Below are 16,379 nucleotides of genomic sequence, written 5' to 3'. Positions count from 1 at the left end.
TATAAGGCGCCACAGGATTCTTTGCTGCTTTTAAAGTAAGAGAGGTATATTTAGCAGTGCATTTGATGTGTTCAGTACCTGCAAGCCATTCTGTGTACTCCAGAAAAAATATATGAGAAAGCTGAAATATTTTTATAACTCAACATCTGAGATGTCAGGTATATAGAGGTATTGTATGCTGTTCATCCACTAGAAGTGGACCATGCTAACTACTTCAAATTACAGTGGACTCATTCATAAATCTTACTCATTCTCTGCAAAAAACCCTCAGCTGTCACTAATTAATTTTAATGTAACTTTAATAGGACAACTGAATACTTCTGATGTCTTTTGAACAGAATGAGATTGGATTTATGAATGAGTCCATGTAGTAAATTCAAAGATTAAAATAAATATTCAATACTGCTTTGCTTAGAAATGTGCAGAAACTTCCATTAAAAATTTGGCATCAACGATTTTTAATCAAATAGTCCATTTTATATGGTGACTAAATTTTCATGACAGTGATTTTACATATTTCTTATTATTACAACCTTTTGAAGTTTTAAAAATTACACCAAATCATAAAATAACCAGAATGTGCCAATTAACTTGCAGTTATAGTCAGAGAAGACCATAAATTACATTCTGGAGTTACAATATTTATTCTCAATGTACTTCAATATTAAATTTGCCTGTTTTACAAGTCAGAAGATGTATTTTTAACTGGCTACACTGTTAACTGATCTGAAATTAAACTATGCTCTCCTTCATGTACCACCAATAAAAACTTAAAATTAAAAATTACTATTTTGTTGCTCTGGAAAATGAAGATATATGTAATGATGACAGTTAAGTAGGAGAATATGATTTGAAGACAGAGCACCCACACTGAATTAAAAAAAAAAAAAGATTTTTGTAGTCACTTTTCTAGCTAGATTTTAAATAGACTAAAATGTTTAAATAGGTGGTTACACTTCAGCACACACTTAATTGCATTTTCCCTATAACTTTGGAAAATTTCTGAAGTGCCTCTTAATTATATTTACTTGAATGTTTGGCTTGCCATGGGAAATTATCTTGTTTCATCTATAAAGGGTGTTTGTTTTGTTTGTTTATTTTAGAAAGGGCCTCATACAATACAAACTGGAGCAAGAGTTCTAATTAGAATTTTTAGAATGAACTTTGTTCCTGTGAAGATCAAATAGGAACAGCTTGGGGGGAAAAAAATCTGTATATTCTGACCTCTTGGATTTACAAGCCTTTCATCTAGGCTTGGAAAGGCTGTGGGAAGATACTGTAAAAGGGATATTCCATCTCTATTTTAGCTCAGTGTGACTGTACTAAAATGTACAGCTTTGGAGAAGGAATCCAAGTTAAGAACCAAAAAATCTTATTCCTTAAAGGCATCTTGAACTTGCACACATGAATGACAAGTGATTTCATCAAAGCAATACTCTTCCATTCCCCAAGGTCAATGAATGCAATTCATTTCACTTGTAATTAACCACTTCAAGTCATCAAATCCACACAGTCTACCGAGGACTTTTGTGCCAGCCAGAGTGATCACAGCTGATAGTGCCGTAGCAGGTTAGTGAAGTTCTCAGATCTGGCTCAATCCGTCAAATCAACAAATCTCTGGGGCAGCCTCGCAGGTGGCACCAGGTAGGGACAGCGCATGCACCTCTTCACGCATCAATGGAGAGTTTGAGAGAGTGTGTTGGGGTGTTGTGTGTCCATCCTGGCTACAAGGCTGAAAAGTATGCCACACCACTTTTGACCATAATGAGTGATAGAAGGATGGTCAGATCTCTGAGATTATGCACAAAATCAAGCTATTTTATGCTCTGGATTTGGTGCTGACAGCACACATGGAATGTTTCTAGCTGCCAAGTCTGCCTGTAAGAGAGGGTCCAGGTTTCTGATGTCTATTAGCAACATAGGAAGTACACAGGTTTGATAGGTCTTGAACTTTGTCTCGATGCAAAGACATGAACTTTGTGCAGGAGGTGGTGAGACCTATTCGCAAGGCTGCCAAGAGCAGGTTGGGTCCCTAGTGAAAAAATTTTTTCAGGCCCCCAGCAAGGGTGGACCAGCTAAACAGGGCCGACGAAGCTGGGCCCCCTTCCGGAGCACCGGGCCCCGGTAACTTGTACCAGCTCTCGCCTCCCATCTCATCGGCCCTGCCTATTTGTTAATGAATGTCCAGTTTTCTGAGACTGTTTGAACTCTGCTTGCAGAGTAGGTAGATGAATGTGTCAATACTCCATGGTTCCGGACGTTGGCCTTCTGCCATGAGATGTTCAACCTGATAGTGTGGGCAGACTCTGAGACCCTGATGGGCAGGACTGAAATTCTATAACCTCTCCATAAGCAGGTTAGCGTCGTCGGCATAATCTTGGGCAGTTAACACTTCTTGGGCAACCTGGATTCGGACATGTCGAGCAGCAGCAAATCCGAATATCTAGCTGATAGTTTGACAAAATAATGCCGGGCGAGAATGCATACCTGCTGCACACCCGAGGTTGTGTAGAAAACACAGAGAAAGCCATGCACCAATGCAAACTCTTGTCAGTACTGGTGTGAAGACTGTGCATATCTGAAACGCCAAGTTGGCTCTGCATGAGACAAAGTGCTAACATGCAGACTGATTCAAATGCCACTTGGACACGTGTAGTTAAATTCTCAGTGCAGCTCAACCAGAAGCCAAAGGGTAAGGACAGCTTCCATTGTGGACTGCTCAACAATGAAATCTGATCGCTGTGGATAATGTTTGTAAGGAGGGGCTATGCATCCTACCATGCAGAACATGAGCAAAAATCTTTCAGAAACTGATAACAATGAGATCAGCCTGCAGCTGCTACATTTGGTGTAAGATTTTTCCTTTGTACATGGACACTGTAATGCCATCTTTCCATTCTGCTGGCATTTTGCCTCATGCTCAGTTTTAAAAGCAGTTGATGCAGGCACATGGGCATTGATTCGAGGCATCTTTGAGCAGCTTGAATGGAATATCAGGTCCAGTAGCATGTCTATTCCATAAATTTTGGATAGCCTACTTCAGGTAATGGAGTACAGTGTTTGTCCCAAGTCTGCAGCCACACTGTTTGCTAGATCACATAGCTTGGACAGTTGTGAGCAGGTATGTGGGTCAGCACACTTTCATAATGTGTTTTCTCTCTGTCCAGGACCTTGTCCATCAACAAGCAGGGACAGCCATTTAGTTTTGGGATGGGTATGTCAGAAAGCTGTTTATGGCTGCCAGCCAGATGCAATGGCTCTGAAAGCAGGAGGCAGATTGTTGTAATTTAGGCTGGCCTTTGCTTCATCAGCCACGAAGTTGATGTAGATCTCATGGCCACATGTGGCCATGGCCCAGAAAATGCCTTTCAGCCTTCTACTTTCCTAGACACCTTCTTACTTGCATGCTCCCGTCTTCTTTGCTAATATATCAGAGGCCTCTTCAGAAAGCCAAGGTTTCTTGCAAAAGTGTCTGACATTGATTTTTCCAGCCATGGCATGTAATACAGCCTTAGGTAAAACAAGTCCAGGTGATCTCCACATCATCTGATAGTGTACTGAGGTTACATATGTGATCCTCAACGGCCTTGTGTATTTCGCTGCTTCAACAGGATCCTCAGATAGATGCTGGATGTTGTACTGTTGGTGGACATCTGGCTTGTGAAGAGTTGGAAAATCCAGTGAGCTGCACAACTAGTCTATGATCTGAGTTTGCTGGTGCTTCTAGACCTAGGGAGATTTCCCTATGGAGTGGTTTCTGATGAAGATGTGATTAAGTTCCTTCATGGCACATCCACTGTTTGAAAACTAAGGACAGTGATGGTTAAGGTGCCTAAACCAGAAACCCATGACAGACAAGCCCTCATGTGCACACAATGTCAAAAGCTGGATGGTATTGTCATTTGGGGAACCTGTACTGAAGGGCGCTGGCACAGTTTCACATCCATTTAATTTACAGCCAGTCACGGCATTGAAGTCTCCAAGCACTAGCGGAGTTGACTGGCTTTGCTGCTAGCTGGTGGTAGAACGCATCCTTTTCTGCAGGTAATGCTCCTTCTGATGGTGGGAAGGCCATAATGACTGATAGGTGTCCACGACAATGTTGGAGCCAAGTACAGAGTAAGTGTGAAGAGATGGGGTTCCGTGTGCTTAAAGTGGTCAGACAATCTCTAACAAAACACCACACCCTGAATTCAGTGTGGACCACTGGAGTGGAGAAAGGTTGATCCTTCCACAGTAACTTGATCACTTTGCGACAGATAGTCCTGTGACGTCAGCAATTTTGATCCTGAAATGGGTGAGTTCTTTGACAAGTGCTGTGTTGTATCCAGTGCCATTCAGTGTTAACATGTGCCATGTGACGATATGTAACACACCTCTAAGGTCTGATTTGGACTTCCAGAAAGTTGGAACTTTAAGTGTAACAGCTAAAATCCATCTTCAAAAGATGGATAAGAAATCTTTTTGCCAAAAGAAATAATTTGCTTATTCTCCTAAGGACATATATACAGTTACATTTTCATGGTTGACATCAGCCATTCTCAACCAGGGCTCTGTGGCGCCCCACAGGGCTGAAACCCCAAACCCTGGTGGAGCTGAAGCCAGGCACCCCAAGCTCCGGCAGGGCTGAAGCCAGGAATGGAGCTGTGGGGATGACGCCCCAGCATCCAGTGGAGCCCTGAGGCCCACCTCCTTGCTGGGCCCTGGAGTTTCTATAGCATATTACAGGGGGCCTCAAAGAAAAAGGTTGGTCTACATCACCTAACCATGAACAATAACCTTAGATGTTTATACTTACACTGTGCACATTATGATAAGGTTAGTTAGCAACCTTAGAAAACTTACAAATATTCACATCAGCTTTGTTTTTGATTTCTGAAACCAGTTAGAAATGTTTTCACCATGTTGACTTGATTCTCTTTAAGTGCAAATTCTATGAAGATTTGTAAGTAAAATATGCAGTACCTTTTCAGATTAATAACCTCTGTGCTGAAGTTTGTAGATCTTGATTAAGAATGCTTCAGAATGCTGGAGACAGTATTTCCTCTTCATATACCTAGACAGTGATCCCTCATGAAGCCCTCACTACTTCTGATCCGAACAGCGGACTTGTAAAGTTTGCAAGAGGCAGCAAGTGCCTCAGCAGCCTGATCTAATTCAAACTTGTTAGCAGAAGTTCTGAATACTACCAACAGCTAAAACTCCTCGTGATCTTTCTACAAAACTCCCATGATTCTCTGCCAGTGCTCAACAAAGCTGTCATTCATGCCAATTTTTACCTCTTCTCTCACATCCATTCCACATCTTAATCCTGACACTTTCACAAGATCTTTTCTTTCTGTCTCTCTCATCCAGACCCTAGGTCCTCCTCTCCAGTCTCCTAAACATCCACATCTCACCCACTTCAGCCCATACAAAATGAAGTTGTGATAGCCGTTTTTGCCTATGGCTCTGTTCCCATCTTCCTGGTCTATAAATCCTTCCAATGACACCTTTTTCTACTGCTTCAGGTACAAGATTCTTTTTCTTAATTTTAAGGCACTTCATGAATGTGCACAGGGACTTGGTTCCTACTCTACACTTCTGCTTGTGGTTTCAAGAGTTAAAAAACCTTAAGAGCTACTAAAGTTTCCCCAATCTCATATGAAAGAGTCAAGACTCTAGTACTGCCAATCCCCAGAGTTCAAAAGTCATCAGTCAGATCTCCCAAAAATCTTTTTGTTGTTGTTGTTGTTTGGTTTTGAGTCTATCTTGATTTAACTCCCCCTGTCAACTCCCAGTGCGCATGCAGCAGTAAGTGGTGCCATCACTCCCAAATTCATAGAATAATGCGATTTTGGTCCCCACTACAGACACTCTCACTGGCTGCCTGATGGAGTAAAGCTTACAGCTTCTCCCCAAACTCCAAAATAGTTATGTTCCCTTCTGTGCTCAGATCTGCCTGTCTTAAAGCTCATCAATTAATCATGCACCCTCCACCCTCACATCAAGTCTGCCCTAAGCCACATAGTGAAACTCTGCTCCTCCTGCAGCTCCAGGGGATCTTCACCTTCACCCCTCTTAGGCCTGGGGAGCAGCTACAGCAGGGCCCTCTTCTACCTCTCCCAGGGGTATGACAACAGGAGTGAATCCTTGAAGCTGTGAATACCTTTTCCTTCATTAATGCTTCCCTTGGCCCCCCTCCCCCAATTCAGGAGGTCTTCACCACCAAGTGTTACAGGGATGAAGGAATAGGAGGGGAAGAAGACAAGAGGAGCAGACTCATGTGTGACAGGAGAGTTTGTGGAAGGTGCAGAGCCAATCTGTTCCCGATCCCCAGCCCCACAAACTCATCTGTCATGGGTGGAGGAAGAGAGAGGGATTGCTTGCTTCTTGATTGGCTGCTTTTCCCCAGGAAACAGGGAAGTGGGAGAAGGCAACACAGGGCTGAAATACATATGAAGGCTGAAGTGTCTAGTCTCAACACAAGAATTTCTCCAGCAGGGGCCAAAACTACATTACTTATGATGAAATCACAAGGGCTACACATATTAGATCTTCAGAATAAGTATAATACCCACATTTGCTATGGAAGGTCAACAGGGGAAAAAGGGAGGAGGTGTTGCCTTGTATAGCAAAGATTTATAAACTTGCACTGAAGTTGAGGCAGATGTGTTGAAAGAGGGTTCAGGTTACAGGCCCCCTAGCTGGGAGTGAAGCCTTTGCCTTTAACCCCTTCCCTACCTGGGGCAGCGGGGCTCAGGCTTTGTCCCGCAACCCTCCCCTCCCCCCCAGGGCAGTGGGACTCAGGCAGGCTCAGGCTTCAGTCCCCACTCCTGAGGTCATGTAATAATTTATTGTTGTCAGAAGAGGGTCACAGTAAAATGAAGTTTGAGAACCCCTGGTTCAGATAATACTTAGTTCTGCCTTGGTGAAGGGGACTGGATTAGATGACCTATTGAGGTCCCTTCCAGTCCTATGTTTTAATTATTCTAATTTAGGAAACATTTATGGCAGTGTAACGGAAGTAGTACTTTTATGAATGCCCAACAACATGAGACTCCTCAAACAAGCAAAGAGTTCCTGTTTCTAAGTTCACAAAAATCACATGTGTAATGACAAGTGAGGGTCAAATAGGGAGCAGATAAAGAGGGAGACCAAAGGCAAGATGAAAGAAAGATCATTTAGACTGGCACTTCTATATCTTGATAAACCAGCTTCTTATTTATTGACAAGTTAGCTATTCTGCCCTTCACCTCATGCAGGCTTCACATCACAATTGAGTTTTTAGGAGGATTTGAACACAAAGATTGAGCAGAGAACAGGCAGCACTCTCCTGGAAACTATAATACAGAGATCATTTTTTAATAGCTAAAGAATTCTGTACTTAAACTTTGTCCCTTGTTTCAGAATTACCGTCTAAAAGAAAAGTTCATTGTAAGTTGTTGAATTAGGAATGGGCAAAACTGCAAAAAAGCTTTCCACAAATTAAAAGCTATTTCCTAAAATCAAAGATTCACTTACACAGAAAGCAGCTTTTCAGAGAAGGAGGTAAACAGTTTGACTTACAAGGGACAATGTCTCAACCACAACTATGGAAACACGTGTCTAGAGAAAATTCAACATATGATTTACGAGTTCATTAGGAACTGTTAACTTAAATGTTTTATACTTTAAGTGTAATGGTTTAGCTTAAATCCTAAAGGTTAAGCTTTTCCTGATATGATATACTAATTCTAAACATTTAGTATGTATACTCGAGCTTACAGTACAGATTTCTGTACCTCATATGGTTAAAAAATGGGTAAAAATATTCCCGAACAGGTGGAGTTGCAAAGAAACCCCATAATTTTATTCAAACAAACCTTCCCACAACTATAGCAATTTAACATCTCAGACATAACATCTATAGCACTGTAAAACTTAAAATATAATAGTAGCTTAAACAACCTCTCTTTTTTAAAATGCAAGTTTAAGCTTAAAGACACTATAAAAATATCACAAACCGTTAAACTTGTTTTTAAGGGATGGGCTGTTTTAAATGTTCTGTGATTCAATTTTGTATTAAAGGCAGCTGAAACTCAAACTGTAGCAAGATCTGAACTTTGGACTTATATGCTATTTATCTGCCTGAGGTCATATAACAAAAACCAAAGCTACCATACCTTGGCAAAAAAGACTGTGAGATGTGTTTCACTGCCAAGTATCCAAATAGGAAACTTTGGAGATTTCAAGTAGGAGCCAACCTAGAAAAGATGCAGTAAAAACAAATAACCAAACTAGCTTACAGCTATAGTGAAGCCCCAATACCCCACCCCCCATTTGTAATATTAAAAAATTAACATTCAGTCACAATTTGAAGGTAGTATTTAAAAACTTTACTAAATCTGTTTTTGATTATCATATCCCCCATTTAATAATTGGTGATCTGTAATTATGCAGGGATATTAAAGAAGGTACTAACAGCGATTCCCCCAAGTGACAGTGACCCCCCAGGTTTACCAAGTACAAAAATCTTTTACGTTCTTATGTTAACTCGTAAGCTCCTGTCTGCAGAAAACACTGATTGTATCTGTCCTGTGAAAGATTCTCTATTACTATCTAAAACTTACAAACAATTAATTGACTTTGTTCTTGAAGTAAACACTATGCTAGCCTTAAGCTGTAATTGATACAATGTAAACAAACAGTCTCCCACCCTCTGTGATTACAGGGCCAGGAATCTCATAGGAATTAACACACACCCCAAAAGTGGTGGAGACAGTAAATTAAAATATTTAGCTATGGAATGCATGTTGATGAATGTTTGATGTACGTGAATGGTTAGGGAGGTGCCAGCCTGAAAAGGATCCACTGGCAGAAGAATGTCCAAGTGGACCACCAGACAACCCCCGGAGGGTAAAATGGGATCCACCCCAAACACCTGGAAGAATGTGCCACTTTAGACAGTGTGGAGCCACCAGGAAAGTGCCATCTGCTAATTGAGCCAACAACAGCAGGATGAAATGGTTCCCATAGACTAACACAGGAATTAATTCCTATAAAAATGGACTTAACGATTTTGAGTCCCTGGTTCTGCTGCCAACCTCCAGGAGCATCAGGTGCATCTGACACAGACTCGTCTCCATCCTCATGACCAAGATACCTGGCCAGTAACTTGGCATGAGCAACTTCTAGGCTGGTAACTATAACACCTATACAGAACCTGAATGAATGATTGTGTGAATGAATGTGTGTGTGTGTGTGTGTGTGTGTGTGTGGAATAAGCAGTGATAAGAATAAGTAGTAAAACAATGTTGTTTGCTTTTATCTTTTGCCTTATTATTATATTTACAATAAATGTGGCATCTTTGCCTTATCCCTCTTAATAAGATCCTGCTGGTTTTTATTATATTGGTATAACAATTTAGCCATGTAAATCCAACCATCAGCGAAATTAGATGGCACTAGACCAATCTTGTGTAGCGCCAAGTGCCTTCAAACATCACTGAACTCAAGAACTGGTGGTATGCTCTAACTCTGAGGCCTAAGTGATTGTTCATGCTTGTGAAAGAAAGACAGAAAGACAGAAAGAAAGTGTGTGGGGGGAGGAGAGGGTTAAAGCAATTGAATAGAGAGCCTTACAACATGAATGCAGTTTATTTATATTGAAAAGATCCTATTTAGAAGAACTTTTTTTTTTTAAAGGTACAATTACCAACTTGTTTTGAAAAAGGAGGATTAAGTGACAACAGGGGGTTAGGTGTTTAAGTTGATTAATGCAAAAGTAACTTGTTTGTAGACATAATTCTACATCTTAGGTGGCATATCAAATAAGTTTTTAAACTTGTCCCCTGAGAGAATGTGTCACACAATTTGGCCCAATTTAATAGGTGTGGCAGTTTCATCTTCAGAGACTGTACTGCTCAAACACTACTCCAAACTGTCCAGGAAAAAGTAGTATCAGATTCTCAGGATGTCAAAACTCCACTGCGTAATTTGGAAAACAATATAGCTGCTCCTGGCACACTGGGAGCAGATTTCAATAAGGGAAAGTGTCAGTCGGAGAAGCAGCAATATCCCATCTTACCATCTTAGAGACTAATCCTTCAAACGTTCATGCAAGTAACTGTACTCTTGTGTTTGTTTGTATATTCAGGCCCTTAAGGTAGAAGTCTATTTGGTTTATGCACTTGACTATGCATCCTGTGATTATAAACTCATTTATGTTACTTGACAAAAAATAAAACAGACCAATCAGGCGCATTTCTTCATCCTTATTAAGCCAGCCTAACATGATGGTCCCTCACTTCAGAAGTGAAAGCTCTCCCTACAAAGGCCAAGGGGCTATTGATGAGTTTAAGGCATCATACCGCCACATGCCCTACATGAGGAGCACTTATGCTTACCTTAGTCTACCACTGCATCTTTTTAATCTATTTTTATTAAAGTGATTAAACTTTGAAGAGACGTTCATGGTTTGTAGTCAATATTCTTTTAAATATATGCAAATTCTACATAATTCTCTATACAGCATTAGCCAAGTCAAAAGGATTCAGTGTAGTATGAAACCAAACACCAACAAGCCAGCCTTTGACAAATGTTACCAGAACAAAAGTGCATGCCAAATAGACAGAAAACATTAACAAAACATCCAAAATATTACAAGTGTACTGAAAAGCATACTAATGCCCCTTCAATAAAATCTTAGTGTTGAAGACTTATGTTCTGTATCACCACATACCAAAATAGCCAGAGTTTGCATTTAAGTAGATTTTGATATATGCAGTGATGCACACATGAAGTTAGCATCCAGGCCTTGGATGTCAATGTTTTTGGCACAGAGAAATAGTAATAAGTAAATATCCAAGCAATTTTTTTTTAAATCTAGGAGTTACAGCACAGACTGGAACAAGCAAGTTACAATACATAAAATCACAAGTCACCTTGGATTTAATTGTAAGTATAAAACAGTGCCAGCTTCTACTTACATTAAAGTTGCTGCAAAGCAGTTCCTTTCTAAAAAGCAAATCTAAGAGCTACCTACCAATGCACAAATAATGAACCACACCAATGTAGCTTTAAAATATATCACTACTAAAATGGTACATCTGCCAAAAATTACACATTTTGGCTATTCCATTTTTGTCTTTATTTCCCACAAGACTGAAGTATGGGATTTTTTAATTTAACAAACGGAGTAGCTAGTATCTACTCCCCCCCTCCTTTTTTTTTTTAAATTCTGGTACAAATTAAAGCATTCAGCTCTTCATAAAATGCATGGTTTTTTGAGCAAGGTTGGAATATTACATTTAAACATTCTTTTGGCTAAGAAAAGAGCAAAAATACATAAATTAGTTATTCTATTAAAGACAAGAATAAACTTTTCATTCTTAATGTTTACTCATCACAAGACACGTATTGACATGCCTAACAACAAAGAGAATGTTATTTTATTAGACTTTTAGTCTTGGTTTCATTTTGAGACTAGAAATACTACAAACCAATAACTCTTAGACTGTACTCTTCAACAGTTTAGGATGAAGTGCCTACATGCAATATTTTCAGAAGAGGATGATGCACTAATGGAATACTGCTAAGGAGCAACTCGCAAGAGAAAGATCATTTTTAAAATGATGGGAAAAAAGGCAGCTTACCTACAGTATCTTAGAGATTCCATTAATGTCAAAAAACCTACAGTTGCCTGTTTACGTATACCAAGTAGTTCTGTTTAAAAACAAAACCCAAACATTTTATTAGATAAGTTATGTTCTATTTTTTTCCAAAAATGATATGGTTTAAGATACCTTATTTTAAAAAGACAAACAACTTAAACAAGTGCTGAAAAAGCAATGTCAGGCCAGGTCAACTGGACGCTTTAAAAAAATTCCAGGATGACTTTAGCCAAATCCCAAATTGTTTTTTTCAATAAATGAATCCAACCAAAATGAATTTTACTAGAAGTCTGCTGCTGACAGTCCTTTTAAAAAAGTGTTGATTTACAATAAAGCAAATTCTTCTGAAGTATTCTAGTATGCTCTAGAAAAAAATAACACCCTGAAACTGCAGAATTTTTGAAAACGAAAGGAGAAAAAATTTCCACTTTTCTCTAATGATATTGACACTGTGGACAATACAAAATCAACTGGTTTTGAAATATTAGTTATTAATAAATGACTATTTCTCATTCCTTTTCCTGTGGAGAACTTCATTTTTAAATTACATTGCGAGCAACCACCAGCACTCAAGTATCAATGCTACTTTTCTGAAGTAGTACTATTTTTAACGAAAGCCTCACAGTAAGAAAGAAAAATACTTCAAAGCCAATGAATCTTTGAAAAGTATAAGCTATATAGAACTAAAACTTGGACTTCAGCATCTTTAGAAATGTAGTTCCACTCTGAAAAGGACTAAAAATGGCTCTGACGTCTCATGTTTATTGTCTCAATGAACCACAATGTGCAAAATTTGCAAATAGGAAACTATTTGCCTGAGCTGGACATTCTTTGGATCTGAAAGTCAAGCTGAGTTATTTTCTACTCAAGAATAACTACTAGTAATGAACATTCTGCAGCCAAAAATACAGCATCCCTAGCTTTACACACAAGTATGATTAAAATTTAGTAAACAAATCTGTTGATCAAAAGGGGCAGAATCCAGTTTTCACTCTAACAAGAATAAAAGCAATAAACATTTGTGACACAAAAGCAAGCATATGTCTGAACATACAGTGAGCATATCTGTTTGGTAAAGTCTTTAAGGTAATATCTACACAGCAAACAAACATCCGCAGCTGGCCTGATTCAGCTGGCTTGGGCTCAGGAGGCTCAGGCTGCAAAATGGTGGTGTATGCATTCGGGCTCAGGCTGGAGCCCAAGCTCTGGAAACCAGCAAGTGGGGAGGGTCTCAGAGCCCAGGCTCCCATCTGAGCCCAAACATCTACACTGCAATTTTACAGCCCCACAAGCCCAAGTCAGCGGCCAGTGTTTAACTGCTATGTAGACATATCCAAAATCACTTTTCAAACAATTACACTGAAGCTACTTCGATTTTGGGGAACAGTAGCTCTTAAATATATTTGATAGTAATAGTGATTCATAGACTCAGACTCTAGGACTGGAAGGGACCTCGAGAGGTCATCGAGTCCAGTACCCTGCCCTCATGGCAGGATCAAATACTGTCTAGACCATCCCTAAAAGACATTTATCTAACCTACTCTTAAATATCTCCAGAGATGGAGATTCCACAACTTCCCTAGGTAATCTATTCCAGTGTTTAACTACCCTGACAGTTAGGAACTTTTTCCTAACGTCCAACCTAAATCTCCCTTGCTGCAGTTTAAGCCCATTGCTTCTTGTTCTATCATTGGAGGCTAAGGTGAACAAGTTTTCTCCCTCCTCCTGATGACACCCTCATGTTATGATTATAAACTGTGATGCTGTCATGGTACAATTCCCCATTCTGAACCTTAGCGTCCAAAAGATGGGGTACCAGCATGAATTCCTCTAAGCTCAATTATCAGCTTAGAACCTGTAGCGCTGCCACCAACCAGGAATTCCAGTGCCTGGTACACTCTGGTCCCCACAAAACCTTGCCTGGGGACTCCCAAGACCCAGACCTTCTGGATCTTAACACAAGGAAAGTAAACCCTTTCCCTCATCGTTGCCTCTCCCAGGCTTCCCCTCCCTGGGTTACCCTGGAAGATCACTGTGTGATTCAAACTCCTTGAATCACAAAACAGAGAAGACAATTCACCTTCCTCTCTCCTTCTCTTTCCCTCTCCCAGACTCTTCCTGAGAGAAAGTAATCCTGGCACAGAGAGAAATCAGCCTCTCTCTCCCTCTTCCCTCCTTTCTCCCCACCAATTCCCTGGTGAATCCAGACCCAGTCCCCTGGGGTCTCATCAGAATAAAAAAAAACAATTAGGTTCTTAAACAAGAAACTTTTAATTAAAGAGAGAAAAACAGTAAAAATGATATTGTAAATTTAAGATGGAATAGGTACAGGGTTTTTTAGCTATAGGCACTGGGAATACCCTCCCAGCCTAAGTATACAAGTACAAATTAAAATCCTTTCAGCAAAAATACAAATTTGAACTCCTTCCAGCCAAATGCACATTTGCAAATAAAGAAAACAAACATAAGCTTAATTCGCTTTATCTATCTAGTACTCACTATTTTGAACTTATAAGAGCCTGTATCAGGGAGATTGGAGAGAAACCTGGTTGCATGTCTGGTCTCTCTGAGCCCCAGAGTGAACAACCACCAAAACTAACAGCACAGCACAAAAACTTCCCTCCCTGAAGATTTGAAAGTATCCTGTCCTCTGACTGGTCCTCTGGTCAGGTGACAGCCAGGCTCACTGTTCTCATTAACCCTATCCAGGCAAAGAGATATGAAGCACTTCTGTTCTATTAACTCTTACTTATCTGTTTATGACAGATGTATTCACCTACAGGCCAACTTCTGAGGTAACACTCTGATGAGAAAGAAAATTAATTTTTTTTTTTTTTTTTTTTTTTTTTACAATGTTTCAATTAGACTCAATCCCGCATTTTATGACAGTACTGTATGTGCTCTCACTTACTTGGGACACCAGGTGCAATGCGTTTTCAAGAACTTGCATTGAACACCTGTGCAGTAAATTGACTGCAGGAATCGCATGAAAGAGTGTTAGTTTTTCCATGCATTTCCTTTATCTATCCATTCCAATAAGTCAAAAAAGAAGATATTGGATAAGTTTGGCATGATGTGTTTCATTCATATAAGCTGGTTATTATGCACGATCTTCCTTTCCCAATGTTTTCCACAAACAGACTTCTTTGCTCCGAGTTGCCCAGGAAATGTATTCTGAAGATTCTACACCCCTTGTAGAATCAAAAGTTTATCACTAAGGGATCTTTCTGATTAACCTCTATTTTGGAGGTACCTTTGGACCACAGGCTTTTAAAATTCTTTCCAGGCTGACAATCAGCCAGACAGGAAAGAACTTGCTCATGCACTGGTACATTTGGGAGCTCAGGCAGCATACTTATTCACTTACAGCCCCATTGCTATATATGGCAATATACTGAGCAGAATTGCACTTTCCTTGGGAAGAAGTAAAAGTGGCAAGTCCAATTCAAAATCTAATAGAAGGTCTTTAGCCTCTCTTTAGAGCTAAAAAGCTTCCATGCATCAGATAATTTTAGCTGAATTAGACCCTAAGCAAACACAGGTAAATATCTAGCCTATCAAAAGGTCATAGCAATACAATAATCCCAGTTAACACCATATATCAAATTCCCTTAGTGAAAAAAAAACTAATATACACTGAAATCAGTCTTAAAACAGTCCCTCAGATAAGGGCTTTTTGAAATGCAGTATAGATAGTATCTTGCTTCTCTACTAGTGGGTGATTAAGGATAACTACATTTTTCAGGCAGAGATTATTTCCCTTCCAGCTTCACTATAGTATCTAGAGAGAAGCTAATTTTACAAAGTGAATGCCTGAACAAGCATTGAGTGAAAGATCCAGTGCAGGACAGAGAATTGCCTGCTACAGGGGTCGGCAACCTTTCAGAACCTTCATTTATTCACTCTTATTTAAGGTTTTGCGTGCCAGTAATACATTTTAATGTTTTTTAGAAGGTCTCTCTCTACAAGTCTATATATTATATAACTAAACTAGTTTTGTATTGTAAAATAAACAAGGTTTTCAAAATGTTTAAGAAGATTCATTTAAAATTAAATTACAATGTTGATCTTACGCTGCCAGCCAGCTCAGCCCGCTGCTGGTCTGGGGTTCTGTTCACATAGGCTGGCAGTGGACTGAGCGGGGCCTGTGGCCGGGACCCCAGCTGGGAAGGGTCCGGCAACCAGAACACCAGACCAGCAGCAGGCCGTGCGGGGCCAGCGGCCGGGACCCCACTTGGGAAGGGTCCGGCAAGCAGAACACCAGACCAGCAGCAGCCTGTGCGGGGCCAGCGGCCGGGACCCCAGACTGGCAGTAGGCTGAGTGGCTCAGCCCACTGCTGCTCAGGGGTTCCATTCGCCAGGCTCCTGCCAGCCGGGATCCCGGCTACCGGACCCACTCACCCCGCTGCTGGTCTGAGGTCCCGGCCCTGCCCACATACAGTGGGTACCTACCTTCTCCCTGGTTCTGGCCCATTCTCTTCCTCTCTCTGCACTCAGCTGAGGGTGAGAATGCACTGAGCACAGGGCTGGGGGTGAAGGGTCTGGCCAGGAGCTAGAATGAGGGAGGGGGCTAAGGGTTGGGGCAGGAGGTTTGAGTGTGGGGGCACTTAGCTGGGCAGCTCCCATTTGGTGTGAGAGGTGCAGGTGGGAATGTGAGGAGGGGTGCAGGAGCTCCCGTTTGGTGCTCAGGGTGGGGGTGGGGATGCGTGGGGTGCATGGGACGTGGGGGGGGTGCAAGAGTCAGGA

At 40.7% G+C, this 16,379-nt stretch overlaps 1 protein-coding gene across 2 annotated transcripts in view; it reads right to left on the bottom strand.

The window, feature by feature from the left end:
- The window catches only part of MINDY3 (MINDY lysine 48 deubiquitinase 3), an 83,825-nt gene that overhangs the window by 39,628 nt on the left and 27,818 nt on the right, over positions 1 to 16,379 (bottom strand). For both annotated transcript variants that reach the window (XM_050939617.1, XM_050939618.1), the window contains 2 exons: positions 11,617 to 11,685; positions 8,145 to 8,227 (listed from right to left, as the gene is read on the bottom strand). In XM_050939617.1, coding sequence (XP_050795574.1) covers positions 8,145 to 8,227; positions 11,617 to 11,685 — 152 coding nt within the window. The remainder of the gene's footprint in view (positions 1 to 8,144; positions 8,228 to 11,616; positions 11,686 to 16,379) is intronic.

Source organism: Gopherus flavomarginatus, chromosome 2 (genome assembly GCF_025201925.1).
Source record: "Gopherus flavomarginatus isolate rGopFla2 chromosome 2, rGopFla2.mat.asm, whole genome shotgun sequence".
Taxonomy (NCBI): Eukaryota; Metazoa; Chordata; order Testudines; family Testudinidae; genus Gopherus; species Gopherus flavomarginatus.
The sequence above is the reverse complement of the archived record's forward strand: the minus strand, read 5'-3'. Positions and strand labels throughout refer to the sequence as shown.